We start from the raw sequence: 17,153 nt of genomic DNA, 5'->3' as shown, positions 1-17,153 counted from the left end.
CAGTGGCATGATCTCGGCTCACTGCAACCTCCACCTCCGGGGTTCAAGCGACTCCCTTACCTCAACCTCCCAAGTAGCTGGGACTACAGCTGCCTGCCACCACGCCCGACTAATTTTTTGTATTTTAGTAGAGACGGGGTTTCAACATGTTGGTCAGGATAGTCTCGATCTCCTGTTCTCGTGATCCACCTGCCTCGGCCTACCAAAATGCTGGGATTGCAGGCATGAGCCACCGTGCCTGGCCGAGCCTATTGGCTCTTAAAATGTGCATCTACTGGCCTTACCATGAAGATGAATGCCTACCATATTACCTCTCCAAATTCAAGAACCCAAGCCCTCCTGTACTTCAAAAAAGAATTCCTCATGCCCTTCGGTGGATTTTAATAGCAGCAGAGGCAACCACAGGGGGATTCCCAAGGTCTCCTTTCAGAAAGATAATATGGTGTTGGACAATGGTCTCCATTTAACTGGCCAAGGGAGGCTAGAGAAGATCTCTCCTCATGAGCCCTGATGCTGTTTTTCATCTGCTCGGCCCCCATTGGGACAGACTCCATCTCAGAGGGAAAGTGCTTGTTGGTAGGGCCTGCAAAGAACCCAGCAGAAATTCTGGGGGAAAATAAAAGACACATGTGGGCAGGAATGTCAGCATTGTTGACTAGAATCTGAAGTTTGATGAAAATCACCCTTTTAGGGTTTTGACTTCCCCAGTTAATAATCTGCCCCCCTAACAGAGACAGAAGAAGCAAAGATCGAGCTTATGACACCTCAGTGTGGCTGAAACCACTCCCAGAGGGCTAAATGAGAATTGGCCTCTCCTGCTCCTGGGTCTCACTCTTCTGGGTGAACCTCTCAAAAGAGGCTCCTCAAAGAGGCACAGCTGACCCCATTCCTAGGTAATGGTTTGGAACAAGCCTGACTGAGCCAGGTCTCCTCAACCCTTGTGCCGAAAGGAAGGAGACTGAGGAAACTAGGCATCAAAGGACCGTTTCATGCCAAGAAGGGTGAAGGCTCAGCCTGGAAACCGGGACGTCTGAGGCACTTTGCTGTGGAACCCATAGAATTCTGTCCACAGGTGCTCTGCACAGGCTGTCCATCGTCTGATCCTTCACAGGCAGCGGATGAGAACACTGCCCGGGCCAGCTTCCCTTCACACTTTACCACGCCTGCCATTCACCCGGGAACTTGCTGAGATGCAGATTGTGACTCAGTAGTTCTGGATGGGGCCTGACAGTCTGCATGTCTTGGGTGATGCTGCTGCTGCCACCGCTGGCCCAGGGACATGCTTTGAGGATCACCTCTTATTGAGTGACCTACACAGAGAGTCACAACTTTGCTTCTCTTGGGAACTTGTTAGAGGTGCAGGTCCTGGCCCAGACCTGCAGAATCAGACTCCACACTTCCACAAGACCTCCAGGAGATTCACACGCACATTAATGTTTGAGAAGCACTGACCTAGAGGACACTTCCCAGAATGTGGTGTGCCCTGAGCTGGTGGTTTTGTAGAGGAGACTACGATTTTAAAGAGCACAGCTCCTTATTAAGGTGTGGATCTCATGCAGTGTTAAGAAGGAGCACCATTTCCACGCTTCAAGGCGGCGACCTGCATAGACTCAGCCTTGGAGAGAGGGAGATGGCCGACGGGTCTTTGGAGAGCCAGCCTCTGCAAGATCCACCAGAGGGAGCCAGAGCCCAGGGATGGCTGCAGGGGCAGCTGCGAGAGGGTGAGGAGTCCCCTAGGGTTTTGTGTATGACTTATTCACACACCGTCACACTTTTTGATAGCCATTATAAAAATAAGTTGCAAAATATACTTAAAGGAAAATAAGGTGGAAAAATAAAGTTAATAAAATGAGGATAAGACGTTAACAAACTTCAAAAGAAAAAATATCAAAGGTTTTAGAGAGTGACATAGGAGAATATCACTGTGTGAATGTGTGTATGTGTCTCTGTGTGGGTGTGTGTATGTGTATGTGTGTGTGTTTATGTGTCTCTGTGTGTATGTGTATGTATGTGTATATGTGTGTGTATATGTGTTTGTATGTGTGTGTATGTATGTGTGTATATGTATGTATGTGTATGTGTATGTATGCGTTTATGTGTGTATGCGTGTGTGTGTATCTCTCTGTGTGTATGTGTCTGTGTGTATGTATTTGCATGTGTGTATGTGTATCTATGTGTGTGTATATGTATATGTGTGTGTATAATATGTGAGAGTATCATGAGGTAGGAGATGATTTTTTAAACAAGACATGAAAGCACTAACCATAAAGGGAAAGGCTGATAAATTAGAGTGCGGCTAGTATAAAAATAAGGAATTCCATTCATCAAAAGACACCTTAAAGACAGTAAAAAGGTGAACTGCAGAGTAGGAGTGGGTATTTGCAACACATTTAACTGACAAAGGGCCTATATCAAGAACATATAAAGAAATCTAATATATCAATAAGAAAACAAAAACTAGAAAATAGTGAGCAAAAGACTTGAATAGACATTTCACAAAGAGTAATCTCAATGGCCAATAGAAAAAGTGTTCAATTTTATTTCTAACCAGAAAAATGTAAATGAAAACCATCCAAGATACCATAACCAATCTACCTGTATCGGCAAGATGAGTATCAACAGGGATTCTCATACACTACTGGTGGGAATGTGAATTGGTAGAGAAAAGCATGCACGTAATCCCAAGGAGACATGTACAAGAATGCTCCCCAAATCGGAAACCACCCAAATGTAAGCAACAGATGACTGATAAATAAATCATAACATCGTCATGCTAAACAACAATAAAAAGGAATGTACAAGCATATCAATAAGAGAATTGTACCTTTTTTTTTCATAAGAAGGGGCACAAAGCAGACACAAAGGAACACATACTATGTGAATCTGTTAATATAAAGTTCAATAATGGGTAAAATTATGTATAGAAACGAAAAGCCTGATATTTTAAAACTATAATACATTTAAACAAATTATTAAAAACCTATGAACTATAAGTAGGTGTCATGGTTAATTTTATATGTCAACTCGATTAGGCCACGGGGCCCAGGTATTTGGTATGATGTATTATTCTGAATGTTTCTGGGACAGTGTTTTTGGATGAGATTAACATTTAAATCAGTGGAGTTCGAGCAAAGCAAATTGCCTTGCATTGTGTGGATGAGCCTCACAAAGGCCTGAATAGAACAAAAGACTGACTTTTCCTGAGCAAGAAGCAATTCTGCCATCAGATGGCCTTTGGACTTGAACTGCAACACTGACTTCTTCCTGGGCCTCTAGCCTGCCAGCCTACCCTGCAGATTTTGCACTTGCTAGCCTCTGTAATCATGTAAGCTAATTCCCTAAAATAAATAATAGATAATAAATCTCTCTCTCATATGATTTGTATATATGTATATGTGTATATATATTTATATATATGTGTGTGTGTACAAATATTAATTACAAATATTAAGAATAAATGAAATATGTATAAAAGATAAAGGCTACAAGACAAAGAAATAAAGTAAACATGAAGTAAAAGATGAAAGACAGATGTGAAAGGCAGTTCAAGAGAATTTGAAAATGGACTAGGAGATGAGATTGATGCCTATGAATACAAGTCAGGACAAAACCAGGTAAAAGTCAAGAATGAAACCTAATGTAAAAACAATTGAGGGGAAATATCTGTAAAAGAAAACAAAAGCAAAAAGCCTGGGAATGACAATGAAAGAGAAGGAGAGAAGGAAGTGAGCTAAAAGCAGAAGTTTGTGGAACCAGGTGTGAGAAAACCAGACTTTCCCACAGTATAGAGCCTCGTGGCTGTGGTGACACCCCGCCCAGGTGTATCCTTTCTCACCCTCGTTTTCTCTGAAGTCTGGAGGAGCTGGACTCTGACAATGACACCTTTACCTGCCTGTACCTGCTGTGGCAGGGCAATAACTTTTCCATCTAAATATCTGGAGTTGACCAGGCTGCTGATGCACCATCAGCCCTGGAATATCCCCACAAGCCCATAGCCTGAAGTAACCTTAGTATCACTGTGTATTTCCTTTTGGTCTTTTTTTCCTCTTGCATATTTGTATTTTTACAGCATCCAAATTATACCCTATATAAGTTTTATATTCTGCCTATTTTTGCATCCCATTATGTCATATTACAGAAAATTTTTTAAAGACTCAATTTTTAATGGGTACACAATATTCCATCAATTGGAGTCCAACAATCCCATTGATTGTTCCACAAATATTTGTTGAATGCATATAATGTGCCAGGTGTTGTATGGCTTGCTCAAGGTCACTTAATTAGCAGTTGAGTGTGGGACACGTGGGAAAGCCAATGAATGCACTGCAAAAGGCATTTTCTTCACTGCTCAGAGGCCCTCTGCTGATGTCCAGGCTCACAGATTGTCCAGGTAACTGAATTTGTCTGTGTCAACTGGAAAAGTACCTCTGTATTTTAGTGCCTACATGGGTCTGAACACTGGCCCAACTCTTAATATCCACCGTGGATTTCTGGTAAGGGAAAGGAGTTTTAGGACCTGTGTTTGTCAGCGAAAACATGTCAATCTTTTTCCATGAGCTGCTTCTTTACTTTTTAAATTTATGTTTTCAAATACCTAATACATTCATGTGGTTCTACATTCAAGACAATATCTTCATGTATACCATGAAATGGCTCATTCCCACCACTTCTTCATCTGCTGAATACCTACTGTTTTACTAGTTTTTTGTGTATTATTCTGGTTTCTTTATGCAAATACAAATATATACATGCTTATTTTTTCCCTCCCCAACACAAAAGAGTATTCTAGAATTTATATATGTTTTCATCTTGCTTTTTGCATTTGATTATGTTTCTTGGAGTTATTTCCATATAAGTAAAGGTCTTCCTTCCTTGATCTTTTTGACTCTTATAGTCCTATACTCCATTGTATGTCTAACTAGAATTCTCTGACCAATTACTGGTTAATGGGTATTTGAATTTGCCATGAGGTTTGTCACCTCAAACAAAGTCGCACTGACCAACCTTGGGAGTAATTTATTTTGTACACATAACTGGGTGAAAGGGCAAATACATTTATAATTTTGATACGTATTGCCAAATTACCTTCCATAGAATTTTGGCAATATCCATTCCCACCAGTGCCATTCTTAACCACACCTTTGAACAGGGACCCAGGACAATTGTTTATTGAGTTAGCAAACTGACTCTAGCAAACTGCCCTACACCATGCCCTATGCTGAAAACCACACACCAAAGAAGAATAACATGCTGTTGGTACCTTCTTTCAATAGAGGGAGAGACAGACTTACCAAGAAATCTGACTTACCAAGCAAGTCAGTATGTGAGAAAGCACCATAGCATGAGGCAGAAAGTGCTATGAGAACATGGACAAAGGGTGGTTTATTCTGCAAGGAGACATTCAGAGGAAGCAACAATTAAGCTGGGTCTTGACAGACAAGCAAGTTGCCAAGGATAAGAGAGTTATTCAACACATGAGGGGACTGTGAACAATAGCTCAGATGCTTGTTTTGAGAATGATGGATAGGGTGGCATTGATCAAGCATGAGGAGCTAAGGCTGAAGAGACTTGTGAAAGCCAGTGAGAGAGATTTTAGTTGACTGAGTCTTCCTCTTGTGAAAACTGAGCAGTCTTGTGGGTTTGTCAGTGGCAGTGACATGGTCAGATTGCCTCCCAGACACATTCTCTATCCATTCTCTTCCTCTGGACTCCAACACACCAGGAGCCTGGTAGTGTGTGTCCATTTCACCCCAGGGGATCATTCAATGTCTTAAACTCAGACCTCACAATAGCCCCCAGGTAAGCCAGTTATGATGCAAGAAATGTTTGTGACTTACCCTCGGGCCCTCATCACATTGTCTTAGAAACAAACTCCAGGCATGAACACCTCCCATCCTAGCTATTGCCGGAGTATGATCAGAGAATGGAAGAATGACTGTCAGAGGATTGAAAAACAGAGGGCTAGTGACACAATGGTCCAAGAAAGGAAGAATGAAAAGCCAGTTAGAATATTTAACACCAACTATTCCTTTCAGGATCAAGTCCCAATGTGTTGCCAAGAGGATCTGAGTTCTGCTTCACCGTTGCAGTGAGTCTGACTTGCACTTTAGTCTGTCCATGTCAGAAAGAGGCCAAGTGGAGAAGCCTGCCCAGTGGCTACAGAAACCCCTGCTCATGGCGGCCTTAGTCTGGCTAGTGTAGAATAACCCTTTATGAGCCTTCCCACTCCAGGAGGGAAAAGTAGGAAGAGCCTTTCCAGAATTCTGATATTCCTGCTTCTCTTCTTGCAGGATATGGAGCAAATTCTACAGATCAGACCCACGGATTGCCCTTGGGAAATACTCCCCATTGGAAAAAGAGATCCTAGTAAGTGTCCCGCAGTTTTCACATGGAGAGCCCCCACTGAAGCCAGCCAGTTTAGCTAGGGGGAGCCAAAGGTTCAGAAACCACCAGGAACAGAGCTGCCTCTCAAACAGTAGACTTACATTGGCTGAATCTTCTAGTGGCTTCCACACTTGCACAGCAAAATACCCTTATTGACAAGTCTCACTTACAAATATAAGTAAATAACAAATGATGGAACAGTTATCTCTTCAGCTCCTACCTTGCACTGGTCACTTTCATATATGTTGTCTTGTCGAGGCTTCGCCATGACCCTGTAAAGTCAATAAAATTATTCTGAATTCATTGTAGGTCAGAGGAGAGTCAGGATTTGAACCCAAGGTTATCTGACGCCAAAGGTTCACCTGTTTTCCACTACAGCGGGGCTCAAACACTTTCCGCAATGGAGGGAGAACCAGCCACTAGCGAATTGTTTCTGTGGGTGCCACCTGCCCCTGTGCTCTTGAGATGTTAATAGTCCTTTCTCCATTGTCAGCGTCTAGGTGGCATTCACACCATAGCAGCAAGAAGGCTTTTGGCTTACAAGCAAGAGGAAGAATGCAGAATGCTCAAGGAACTACAGTTGCTTTCTCCGGACTACAAACGGGCAATGGAGTATAAAAAGAAACATTCCTCTCCTTGTGCTATTTGTGTACCCCTAGAAAAAATATGGACAGCAAAGGTGATTGTGCCCCTGGAGGCATTTAAAATGCCACAACGAGAACAGGTGAACGTCAGTAAGCACATAGAGAGAATGAGGCTTGCTCGGGCTCTGGGAAATCATCAGCCTTTACCCTACATTGAAAGGTTTACACGCTCCTCATTTCTGTCTGGGGTGAGCCTGGGTCCAATGGCAAAAAATAAGGCCAGACGAAAGGAAGACAACTATGACACCCATAATTGTGACGATGCCAACCAAGATAAGAAAGAGGAGGCAGAGGGAAAAAACACAAAAAGACGAGAAATAAAAATGAATGTAGTTTTCAAGTCAAAAGAACCAAAAAAATGTTTAACATACCATGGAAATGATCGCAAATCATTCCTCCCCACAAAGAAACCGGAACGGTCCATCGCAGGCCTAACAAACCGAAATCTTTTCTGCATATCAGAATTCCCTGGTGACTTAATGCTAATGAATCAGGATTTTATATCACGGAGAGACCACTTCAGTGATCTGGTCAAGACCTACAGCCTGGAAGAAGAGAGTATCTGGAAAGAGCGCATGCGTAAAGCAACTCCTTATCATTATTAAAGTTTTATTTGTTGCCCAGGGTAACCACGTGTACTAGTCCTTATTATTCCCATCAGCTGTGCCCCAGGCTCCTTGCCACCCCATCTTATATTGGGATTTTGGCTTCCCCTGCCCAATCTCCAGGAGGGCCTCAAGGTAAGACCTACCTGACGAGGCTTCCTGACCTCAGGCAACTCTTGGCCGTCGCTCCCACCCTCAGCAACAGCCCAGGCCTTCTCCTAACCTACTCCCATTGGGGTGTGTGTCTGTTATCTATTTCCATGAAACAAATCACCCCCAAATTTAGTGGCTTAAAACAACAATCATTAATTTTGCTTGTAATTTTGTGGGTTAGCAATTTAAGCTGGGCTCAGCTGGGCGCCTCTCCCGATCTCACCTGGGTTCCTCATGTGTCTGTAGTTAACCGCAGGTAAATTAGTTGGCTCTCCTTCTGGGAACTGACAGCTATCGACTGGGTCCGTGGGGGTGACTGGGCCACATTTTTCCTCCCTCACATAGGCTAGCCCAGGCTTGTTCACAGGGTCATTATGGGGCCCAAGAGGGTAAGTGGAAGTTTGCAAGGCCTATTAAGATCAAGGCTCATAACTGGCACACTGTCACTTTTGCCACATTTCTGTCGTCCAAAGCAAGACCTGAGGCCAGCCTAGATGCAAAAGTGGGTAAATGAACTTTATCCCTTGATGAGAGGCCATACTGAAAAAGGCATGAAGACAAAGAAGTGGGAATATTTGGAACAATTAGACAGTCAATAGCAGAGTCCCTGGAACTGGGAGCAGCCTGTAGTACAACTGAAGGAAAGAACGCTATGCCCACATCTAAAAGTTGGAGGTCTATTTCATGCTCTCCACTTCCTGCCCAGGCATACAGTTTCTGCCTTGGAAGGCAGAGCCAGCCCTTTCCAGCCTTATTTCTTTGCTACCCTCGTCTTCAATGCAGCCAGGCAGTCCACACCCTCCCCATCAAGTCAAGTGCAGCCACAGGGCAGGCATGGCTGTAGCATGCACAATTCCTTTGGGCATGTCAGGAGCAGGTACCAAATGTCTCTGAGGTCACTATTGCTGCCCCTATCAAGGTTTTGCCTGTGCCCCAATGTGGCAGATATAGCAGACAACAACTAGGGTAGTCAGACTTTACCAAGATGGAGCTCTTGTTTCTTACAGATGCTTGGCCATCAACAAGGAGGATGGCTCAGAGAAGGGCTGACCCTTCCAGATTTGCTTCAAAATATGAAAATGGGTTCTCATAGGAGGAAAGAATTTGAAGCCAGGATTTTTCTAGCCTCTTCCCTGTACACTGCCTCCTCTAAACGGACACACACACACATAGACACTGCCAAGGGACTTTGTTTATTGCGCAGTTCTCATGACAAGTCTTAAGTTTTCACCAATGACCCTCACACCTGCTCTGAGCCACACTCACAACCAGCCACCAACTCATAGCCATTCTGTCAGACTTTCATGCTAGCACAGACTTCATCAAATTCAAAGCACACATAGCCTGTATAGAACCTGGACATGTCAGTCCAATCTCCTTCCTTCCTTTCCCAATAATCAAGACAGAAGACAGCTGGCCATTGTCCATGACCTCAGGGAACTGTTCCAAATTGTAGGCTTGCTCATAGGCCATTTTCTTGATGCTGAGCTATTCAGTGAAAAACTGGAGTGCCCATTAATCAGTGGGCAATAGGAGTTGGGGGACAACCAGACCCTGAGCTGCACAGAGACATGGGCCCTCACCCTCCTAAGTATCTTATGGGTCAGACTCAAGTTCCAGGTGTAAATATGAAGTGAAGCATTTTTAGACATCTAGAAGAAATGAGGATTTTTTTCCCCAAAAGACAGAACTCTTGTTGCCGAAAAAGGGGGTCCTGATCCAGACACCAAGAGAGGGTCTTGGATCTCATGTAGGAAGGAATTCAAGGTGAGTTTCAGAAAGCACAGAGAAGAGATAGCTTATTGAAAGCTACTCAGTTACAGAGTGGGGCATCCTCAGAAAGCAAGCAGAGGAATGCATCATCTTTAAGTTTTTCTTATACAAGGGTCTTATCTATGTAAAAGCTAAGCTATAACAATGTGAGGGTGGGCTAACAGTGTGACAAAATGTATTACTTTGTTGATTTAAAGAAAGTTATTTTTGGTATTTTAGTGTGTAGGTACATCAAAGCATGTCTAGAATCATCTTAAAAGCATATATTATTATGTGATATCGAGACATCTGGACATTTCATTGTAGTAGGAGTTTCCTCAGCCAGAAACATTTCATGACCATGGGTCATGACCAGCAAGGAATGTGCCTTGCTAGTTTTAAGATGGAGTTGATTTTAAAATGGTGTCACCCTGTTTCCCTAACAATCTCACCCTGAGTCCAGCCAGCACCTTCACCATTTGAGATGCATGATGCACTTACTCACTGTCTGCATCTGAAGCATACAGGAATTCCTCCGTTAATCACACTGTGTCCTCAGCAACTCCTCACAGAGTTGGGAAGACAGTGAACTTGTCCACAGGGACCTACAACTGCCTGAGGAAAGGTCAGGTTCCTTTCTAGCTCCCTCTTGCCAGTGGATTTTCCACAATCAGCCCTTTCAGAGCCATAGCTCCCCTCCAAGCAGAGGGAATGTCATTGCAGGAGGCTTCACCCTTTCTGATTTTTCAGGACAACTCCATTAGCCACAGCTCCAAGTTAAGAGCATTTTGAAGTATTGTATCAGCAGCTGCTGTGGCCAAGACAGTGATTCTGGGCAGTGTAGCATTGTTCCCAAATATCAGTGGATTCTGACTAAAGAATCAGCATGAATCAAAGAAATGGGTTAACTTTTCAGCTGAGGCAAAGTTAGAAATTGGCGGTGGTTGGGGGGAGGAAAATATTATTTCCAATGTTGATATAACCTCCCAAATATGTATAAAATAGTAAATACCAAAGCATCACCTGAAAACTCAAGCCAGTTTGAAAAAACTGAAAACGATTTATCTGGACCCTAAAAATTGCTTAGGATCAGCAATATGATGTGGTATAAAGTTCTCTAAAGGAGAAATAAGGAGATCAGTGCTTTCCCTACAGCTCTGTTCCCAACCAGCTGTGAGGCATGGGTAAGCCACCAGGCACTCTGTGACTCAACTTACCCATCAGTTAAAAGAGTGCATTGAACTAAATGGTCAGCAAGGCTCAGTCTATAATTCATTTAATTAGCTGCGTTCAGTGGAGTTGGGAGTTGACTCAATACTTGCCGACTGCTCACCATCTGCTTAGTGTGGACAGTTACAACCTAAGTATTGTGTTACAAGAAGGTCAGGTGGCGCTGGCATAGAGATATTTTCACTGACCCAAATTCTCTGAGATGCGGAAATCACCTATGAGAACAAATTCAACCCTTTGGAAAGAGAAGAGGTCAACAGAATGCCAAGATATTGCCTTACAGGCTGTTATCAATATCAAACTTGTTGATAAGTGTGATATTAATTGCCGTAAACATTAATTACCTGGAGCCATCCAGAATATACCCACAGTTTACCATGTATGTGTATGCCATGTTTCAGGAAGTCTATATGAAAATAAATGTAGATTCGGATTTGAATTTTTGAAGGTTTTAGAAAATGCCCTGGATTAAGTACTTATTTATCTTAACCACCACTTAGCTGAGTTTCATAAATACATCCAGATGATAATATTTGATAAAGAGATAAGTGACCACAAGGCCTTATGAGAGTCTTATGCTCAGTAGATTATGCTAATGGTGATGACGAATTTAGAAAGTCTTTGACATAAGCACTGGATGCAAAAGAGGGCTCTGGTAATGAGTTGCTTAATCTGAAATTTCTAACAATCCCTGTTCCCTGAGAATGCTGATTAACAAAGAAGCCTTGGAGAACAAGTGATCAATTAAATTTTTACCAAAAGTTTATTATTGGGTTATCCAGCAGACGAAAACAAAATATAAATAGGCTGGGCATGGTGCCTCACACCTGTAATCTCAGCACTTTGGGAGGCTGAGGCGGGTGGATCACTTGAGGCCTGGAGTTTGAGACCAGCCTGGTCAACATGGTGAAAACCCATCACTACTAAAAATACGAAAATTATCCGGGTGTGGTGACATGCCTGTAATCCCAGCTACTTGGGAGGCTGAGGCAAGAGAATCACTTGAATCCTGGAGGTGAAGCTTGCAGTGAGCCAATATTGTGCCACTGCCCTCCAGCCTGGGCAATAGAGCGAGACCCTGTCTCAAAAAACAGAAAGATAGATATTTTGAAGGAAAAGAATCTGATAGTAGATTTTCATATAAGCTAAAAGTAGTCATTATTGAACAAGTCAGCACTTCCTTGAACTTCCTTTTACTTATAAATTGGTATTCGTTTTATTTAGAATTGCTTTTGTAAACAGACGCCATCATTTGCTCCATTCCTAGAGGCTATATAGTTTTTAATGTGGTCTCACCCCTGACTCACAAGGGCCCTGTGAAATCAGACAGGGCTCATCTATGATGGTGGTGTCAGAAGTGGGTGACTAAATTGGAGTCAAACAAGCTAAAGAAGCCTGAGTGTGGTGGCTTACCCCAGTAATCCCAGAACTTTGGGGTGCTTAGGCAGGTGGATCACTTGAGGTCAGGAGTTCAAGACTAGCCCGGCCAACATGGTGAAACCCCATCTCTACAAAAAAAAAAAAAAATTAGCCGGGCGTGGTGGTGCATGCCTGTTATCCCAGTTACTCGGGAGGCTAAGGCAGGAGAATAGCTTGAACCAAGGAGGCAGAGGTTGCAGTGAACTGAGATTACGTCACTGCACTCCAGCCTGGGTGACAGAGCAGGACTCCATCTCAAAACAAAAACAAACAAATAAACAAACAAACAAAAACAAGCTGGAGGATCCTGAGGTAAAACATCTGGCTAACAATTTGGATATGACCAGACATTTACCTCCATTTCCTGAAGAGACACTGCACTCATTCTATAATTCATCCCTAAACCGAATCCATTGCCCTCTTCAGGGATCCCATAGCAACTTGACTCTGCTTCTTCCCTCTCACTGACTGGCTTCCTCCTTCCACATGCCATCTGTCTCATGTATAACCCACTGGATGACAAGCCATTTCTGTAGCCAGTGCACAAGCCCAATTTAATCATTCTAGTATCCCTAGTACCTAACATACTGTATGTACTTCCATAAATGATTTTAAAATCATAATGAAGCAACATTTATATTCCTTAAGAGCTGGCACCCAAATTTATCTTAAGGTAAATTGTTTTTTCTTGGGGAAAAATACCTTACAGTTTATTTGGGGCTGGAAGGGGATACTTGAGTAGCCTCCTAACAATGAAAGAATGGTTAGCCTCTTTGCATGAGGAAATGAGAGGAATTTTGTTTTTCTCTTAAAAAGAAAAGGAAGAAGGGAGGAAGAAGAGACAGCCATTAGTGAGATGTACCCCACTGCATGGGGATAAACGGCCATGTAAAACCCCACGTATCAAGGAGGCTGTGGGCTTTTGAGACAAGAAGTACCTAACATGTTGTTGTAAGTTGTTTGCTATGCAGAGCTCCAGAGATTCCTCCCTGAGACCCTCATCATCAGAAAAGCCCATTAAATTCATGAGTACGTTGTATGAATGAGCTTCGCGGACTGGCGTTTGTGAATTGACGACAGGGCTGAGTTTCATATCAGGCAGAGAGTTCAGAAGAGAGACAGCATGTGTGGAAATGGTGTCCTACAGCCTCCTGGCAGTTTGCAGAAATCCCAAAGAAGGCTTTGAATTTCAACCAGAGGGAAATTGAGAAGTGGAGCCTGCCTCATCCAGAGCCTAAGAAGCCAGTGAGCTCAAGCTAGATTTGGGGTTACAGACTGAATGAATGAATGAATAAGTGAATGAAAAATACAGGTGCTTAGAAATGCAGGCAGCTTGAATATTGGGTTAGCCATACATTATCTCAGTCACCCAGCTATTTGCTCTAGTCAGCTGACCATGAACACAGAACAAGACCACCATTTGTTACCATATTATACCATTTTCAGAGATGGCTCCCTTTGTAGAAGAATTGGTCCCAAGTCCACCTTGCTCTGGTCAGGATGGGTTTCTCACCTGGCTCTTGGAGAGCAGCCCCAGTGGCATTGGAATGAGCTACTGTTTGCCCTGCACATGACCACTTTACACTGAGAATGCACTGCACTGGGTTAAGAGACTGGAAGGCTTTAAACTTAAACTTGACCACTTTGGAGTTGACAGAATAGTAATCAAAGTAGTTAGAAAATAAAGTTAATATGAATGAAGTGCCTTCTGCTCTGGGGGATGGGAACATCTAAATTAAAAGTGTATGAGTGAGTCAGGGTGGGGCACAGTGGTCATGTCTATTTGTAATGCTGTCACCAAAACCTTGACAATGTGAGAGATAAAAGGGAGCACTAAGGGCTGCCCATAGACAAGGGGACTAGATGCCTTGGACTGTAAGGAGAAATAGATTAAGCAAAGGAGAACCTCTTGAGTTCCCCAAATCCAGACCTGCATGAAAAAGGAAGAAGAATGATTTCTTCTGATGAATTTATGAGGAACACTCTACATACTACACACAAGATATTTTATTGGAAAGGAGATCATGAAGAAGTTGAGTGCCTATTTTTCCTCTTTTGTCTCTTTCCTGGATTTTTAGTAAGTGTTTCTTTTTTTAATGCTATGTCAGTTTTAATGTGACTATAGTGGAATCAATTGGCATTCATCAGGTCTCCTACAATTTTGTCAACCAGCAATAATTGAATGGATGAGTTGGATTCCTGTTTGATCATGCAGTGATGCTACCCCCGACCTTCAAATAAAAGTTAAAAAAATGATAGGTGGGTTTTATTTAATTTAAATGCCAAGTTGTAGCTTTGTTGGCAAATGGAGATTTTGTCTGTTCACTGCCCATTTATGTTTTGGAAATTACTGGGAGCCAGTGAACAGTAATTGCATTAAACATTCACAGGGGGTTGTAATTAATCCTTATGCTCTTATTACCAAAATGTCTGGGGAGTGACAAGAAGCAGGATGCCTAGAGGATCTTATGTAACTTGGTAGAAAGAAAATTTCATAAGAGAAGAGGAAAGGAGGAAGCAGAAAAGCATCGGTGGTCTTTGGAACATTTTCCTTCCTGGATGAGGTTACCCTCTAATCCCTTCTGACCCCAGGCCCAAGGATCCCAAATATGAAGTTATCTTTGAAGATGGGAGGGAGTCTTTGAGTTTTCTGTAAACTTCTGCTTTTCTCAGATCACTACTCTGGTCAAAAACCTTTCATGGTTTCCTATAATGCTTAGCCATGCATAAACATCTCTGCCTCAATGTCAAAGCTACCTGCAATCCATCCAGCAGGTGTCCTGTCAACACCTGCCATGAGCTCAGATGTTGGAGGGGTTATATGAACCCTGGCTGTATCATCTAGGACATCTATCTCAACATCTCTGAGCTTCGAGTTCCTCTCCCACAAATGGAATCAGAAGAGTAGCTGCCTAGTGGGGCTCCTGGATATGTTAAATGTGAGGTATTAGACCGTAATTCTCAACCAGGGGGAATTTTGTCCCTCAGGAGGTATTTGTTAATGTCTGGAGATATTTTTGGTTGTCACAACTGGCATCTAGCGGAGGGTAGAGATGCTACTAAACATCCTGCAATGCACAGGACAGCCCCGCGACAAAGAACGACCTGACCAAAATGCCAATATCGCTGAGGTTAAGAAAACCTGATTCAGAACGAGGTCCAGAACATGATAATAGCTCAATGTTAGCATTGATATAGATAGATAGATGAATATCTATCTATCTATATATGGGTGTGTGAATATATATACACCTTTGTTAAGGGTAGAGTCCAGACTATATATATACTTATATATGGGTATATACAACCCATATGTACTTATATATGGGTATATACACACCCATGTCTACCTCTATATGGATATATATATAGAGAGAGAGAGAGCCTGGACTCTACCCTCAACAAGCTTATAAATAGTTGAAGAATGAGACAAATACTCATAAATGATTAAAATAGGAGCCCCACCTACCCAACCTTATCTCCCTCTGTGCCATAAATCTCCAGTCTCAGCAAACAAGCCTTCAGCGTGTTCTGAAATAGAGTGCTGAAACGTCACCAAGAGCCTGGATGTGGCAGCAGAAGACATGGGTGGGAATAGCTGCTTCATTATCAGGTGAGCTGTGGGATCTCAGACAAGTTTCTAGGCAGTGCTCAGCTTCATGTTCCCCATCTGTGAGTAGAGGCAATTATAATGTCTACATCATAGGGAGTTGGAGGATTAAAGGAGATAATTCATGGAAAAGAATAAGAACAGTTAATTGAGCATGAGGCTTAGTGAGTACTTCATAGTTACTTCATATTAGCTAAGAGTTTATAATATCTGAATCTCTATTATTATCTTTGGCTTCAAGCTGCCTCCCTTCCTGCCTATACCGCAAGCTCAAACCAAGGCTACAGCCAGGCAGCCATTTCTCTCCATCCAAACTACCATCTTTCACCTGGACTAATGCAGGAGGCTCTTCAAAAGGACCCTCTTATAACTCACAATCCACCCAGCAGCCAGAGTGATATTTTTAAAACACATTATGTTACTTCCTTGTTTAAAACTGCTATGTGTTGAATTGTGTCTCCCTCCCTGCAAAAGATATGTTGAAGTTCTAATCCCAGTACCTCAGAATGTGACCTTATTTGGAAATAGGGTTTCTACAGAGGTAGTTAAATTAAAACAAAGTTGGGAGGATGGAACCTAATCCAATATAACTGGTGTGCTTATAACAAGGGGGAATTTGGGCACAGACACTTGCGGGGGAAGAGGATGTGAAGAAACATGGGGATGAGATGGCCATCTACAAGTCAAGGAACACCAGAGGCTACCAGAAGGTGGGAGAACGGCCTGAAACACATTCTTTTCTAGCTCCGTCAGAGGAAGTGTGGCCCTGTTGACAGCTTTGCTGTTGGATTTCTAGCCTCTGGAACTGTGAGAGAAGTTTGTTTTTCTAAACCATCCAGCTGGTGGTGCTCTGTTACAGCAGGAAACGAATGTAAAACCCTTCCATGCTTCCTCTTGCACTTAAACAGGATCCAAGATTCTAACAGTGGCCTAAGAAACCTCCCCTGGTCTGGCCCCTGGTCCTTTATCTGCTCTCACCTCTTCCTCTTCCTCCACCCTCACTCACTTGAGCAACACTGAACCTCTTTGAGCACCCAGAACAAGCCTAGTTTGCTCTTGCTAAAGGTCCTCTGTGCTTGCAGGAATGCTCTTTCTGCAGATAGCCGGCTCCACATTTTGGCTGAAATATCACCTCTCCAGAGACAGAGGTCACTGAATGCTTAATATATCTGGCCTTCGTCAGCATGACAGAACAAATGGTCTTTGCTGAGCTTCCCTCACCCACAGATGATTGCCAAGGTCAACAATATGTCCCCAAAAGGCAGAATATTTGATAGGCAAAGACAGTTTCCTCATTCCTCTGCTGGATTCACTTTTCCACTGGTCATGTTCAGTTTATCATCACTTTCCCTTTTT

General features: G+C 42.8%; 2 protein-coding genes across 2 annotated transcripts in view; one reads left to right on the top strand and one right to left on the bottom strand.

The window, feature by feature from the left end:
* Nucleotides 1-17,153, bottom strand: part of SPADH (spermadhesin family member) — a 53,052-nt gene that overhangs the window by 21,936 nt on the left and 13,963 nt on the right. The window contains exon 2 of the transcript XR_008668808.2: nucleotides 6,605-6,656. The gene's annotated coding sequence lies outside the window, so the exon portion shown is untranslated. The remainder of the gene's footprint in view (nucleotides 1-6,604; nucleotides 6,657-17,153) is intronic.
* C8H10orf120 (chromosome 8 C10orf120 homolog) lies at nucleotides 5,858-7,657 on the top strand. The gene is made up of 3 exons (XM_004050215.4): nucleotides 5,858-6,088; nucleotides 6,291-6,366; nucleotides 6,878-7,657. Exons 1-3 carry the CDS (start codon nucleotides 5,880-5,882, stop codon nucleotides 7,631-7,633), a joined length of 1,041 nt encoding a protein of 346 aa, XP_004050263.2. The 5' UTR covers nucleotides 5,858-5,879; the 3' UTR covers nucleotides 7,634-7,657.

The sequence above is a fragment of the Gorilla gorilla genome, chromosome 8 (assembly GCF_029281585.2).
Source record: "Gorilla gorilla gorilla isolate KB3781 chromosome 8, NHGRI_mGorGor1-v2.1_pri, whole genome shotgun sequence".
Lineage (NCBI taxonomy): Eukaryota > Metazoa > Chordata > Mammalia > Primates > Hominidae > Gorilla > Gorilla gorilla.
Note: the sequence above shows the minus strand (reverse complement) of the source record. Positions and strands in the feature narration are given on the sequence as shown.

What these genes read in the sequence shown, in the direction of transcription:
- C8H10orf120 (XM_004050215.4), top strand. Translation starts at nt 5,880, where the DNA reads ATGAACACCTCCCATCCTAGCTATTGCCGGAGTATGATCAGAGAATGG. An exon ending in AGTTCTGCTTCACCGTTGCA is followed by an intron (nt 6,089 to 6,290) that starts GTGAGTCTGACT and finishes CTCTTCTTGCAG; the next exon opens with GATATGGAGCAAATTCTACA. An exon ending in CATTGGAAAAAGAGATCCTA is followed by an intron (nt 6,367 to 6,877) that starts GTAAGTGTCCCG and finishes CTCCATTGTCAG; the next exon opens with CGTCTAGGTGGCATTCACAC.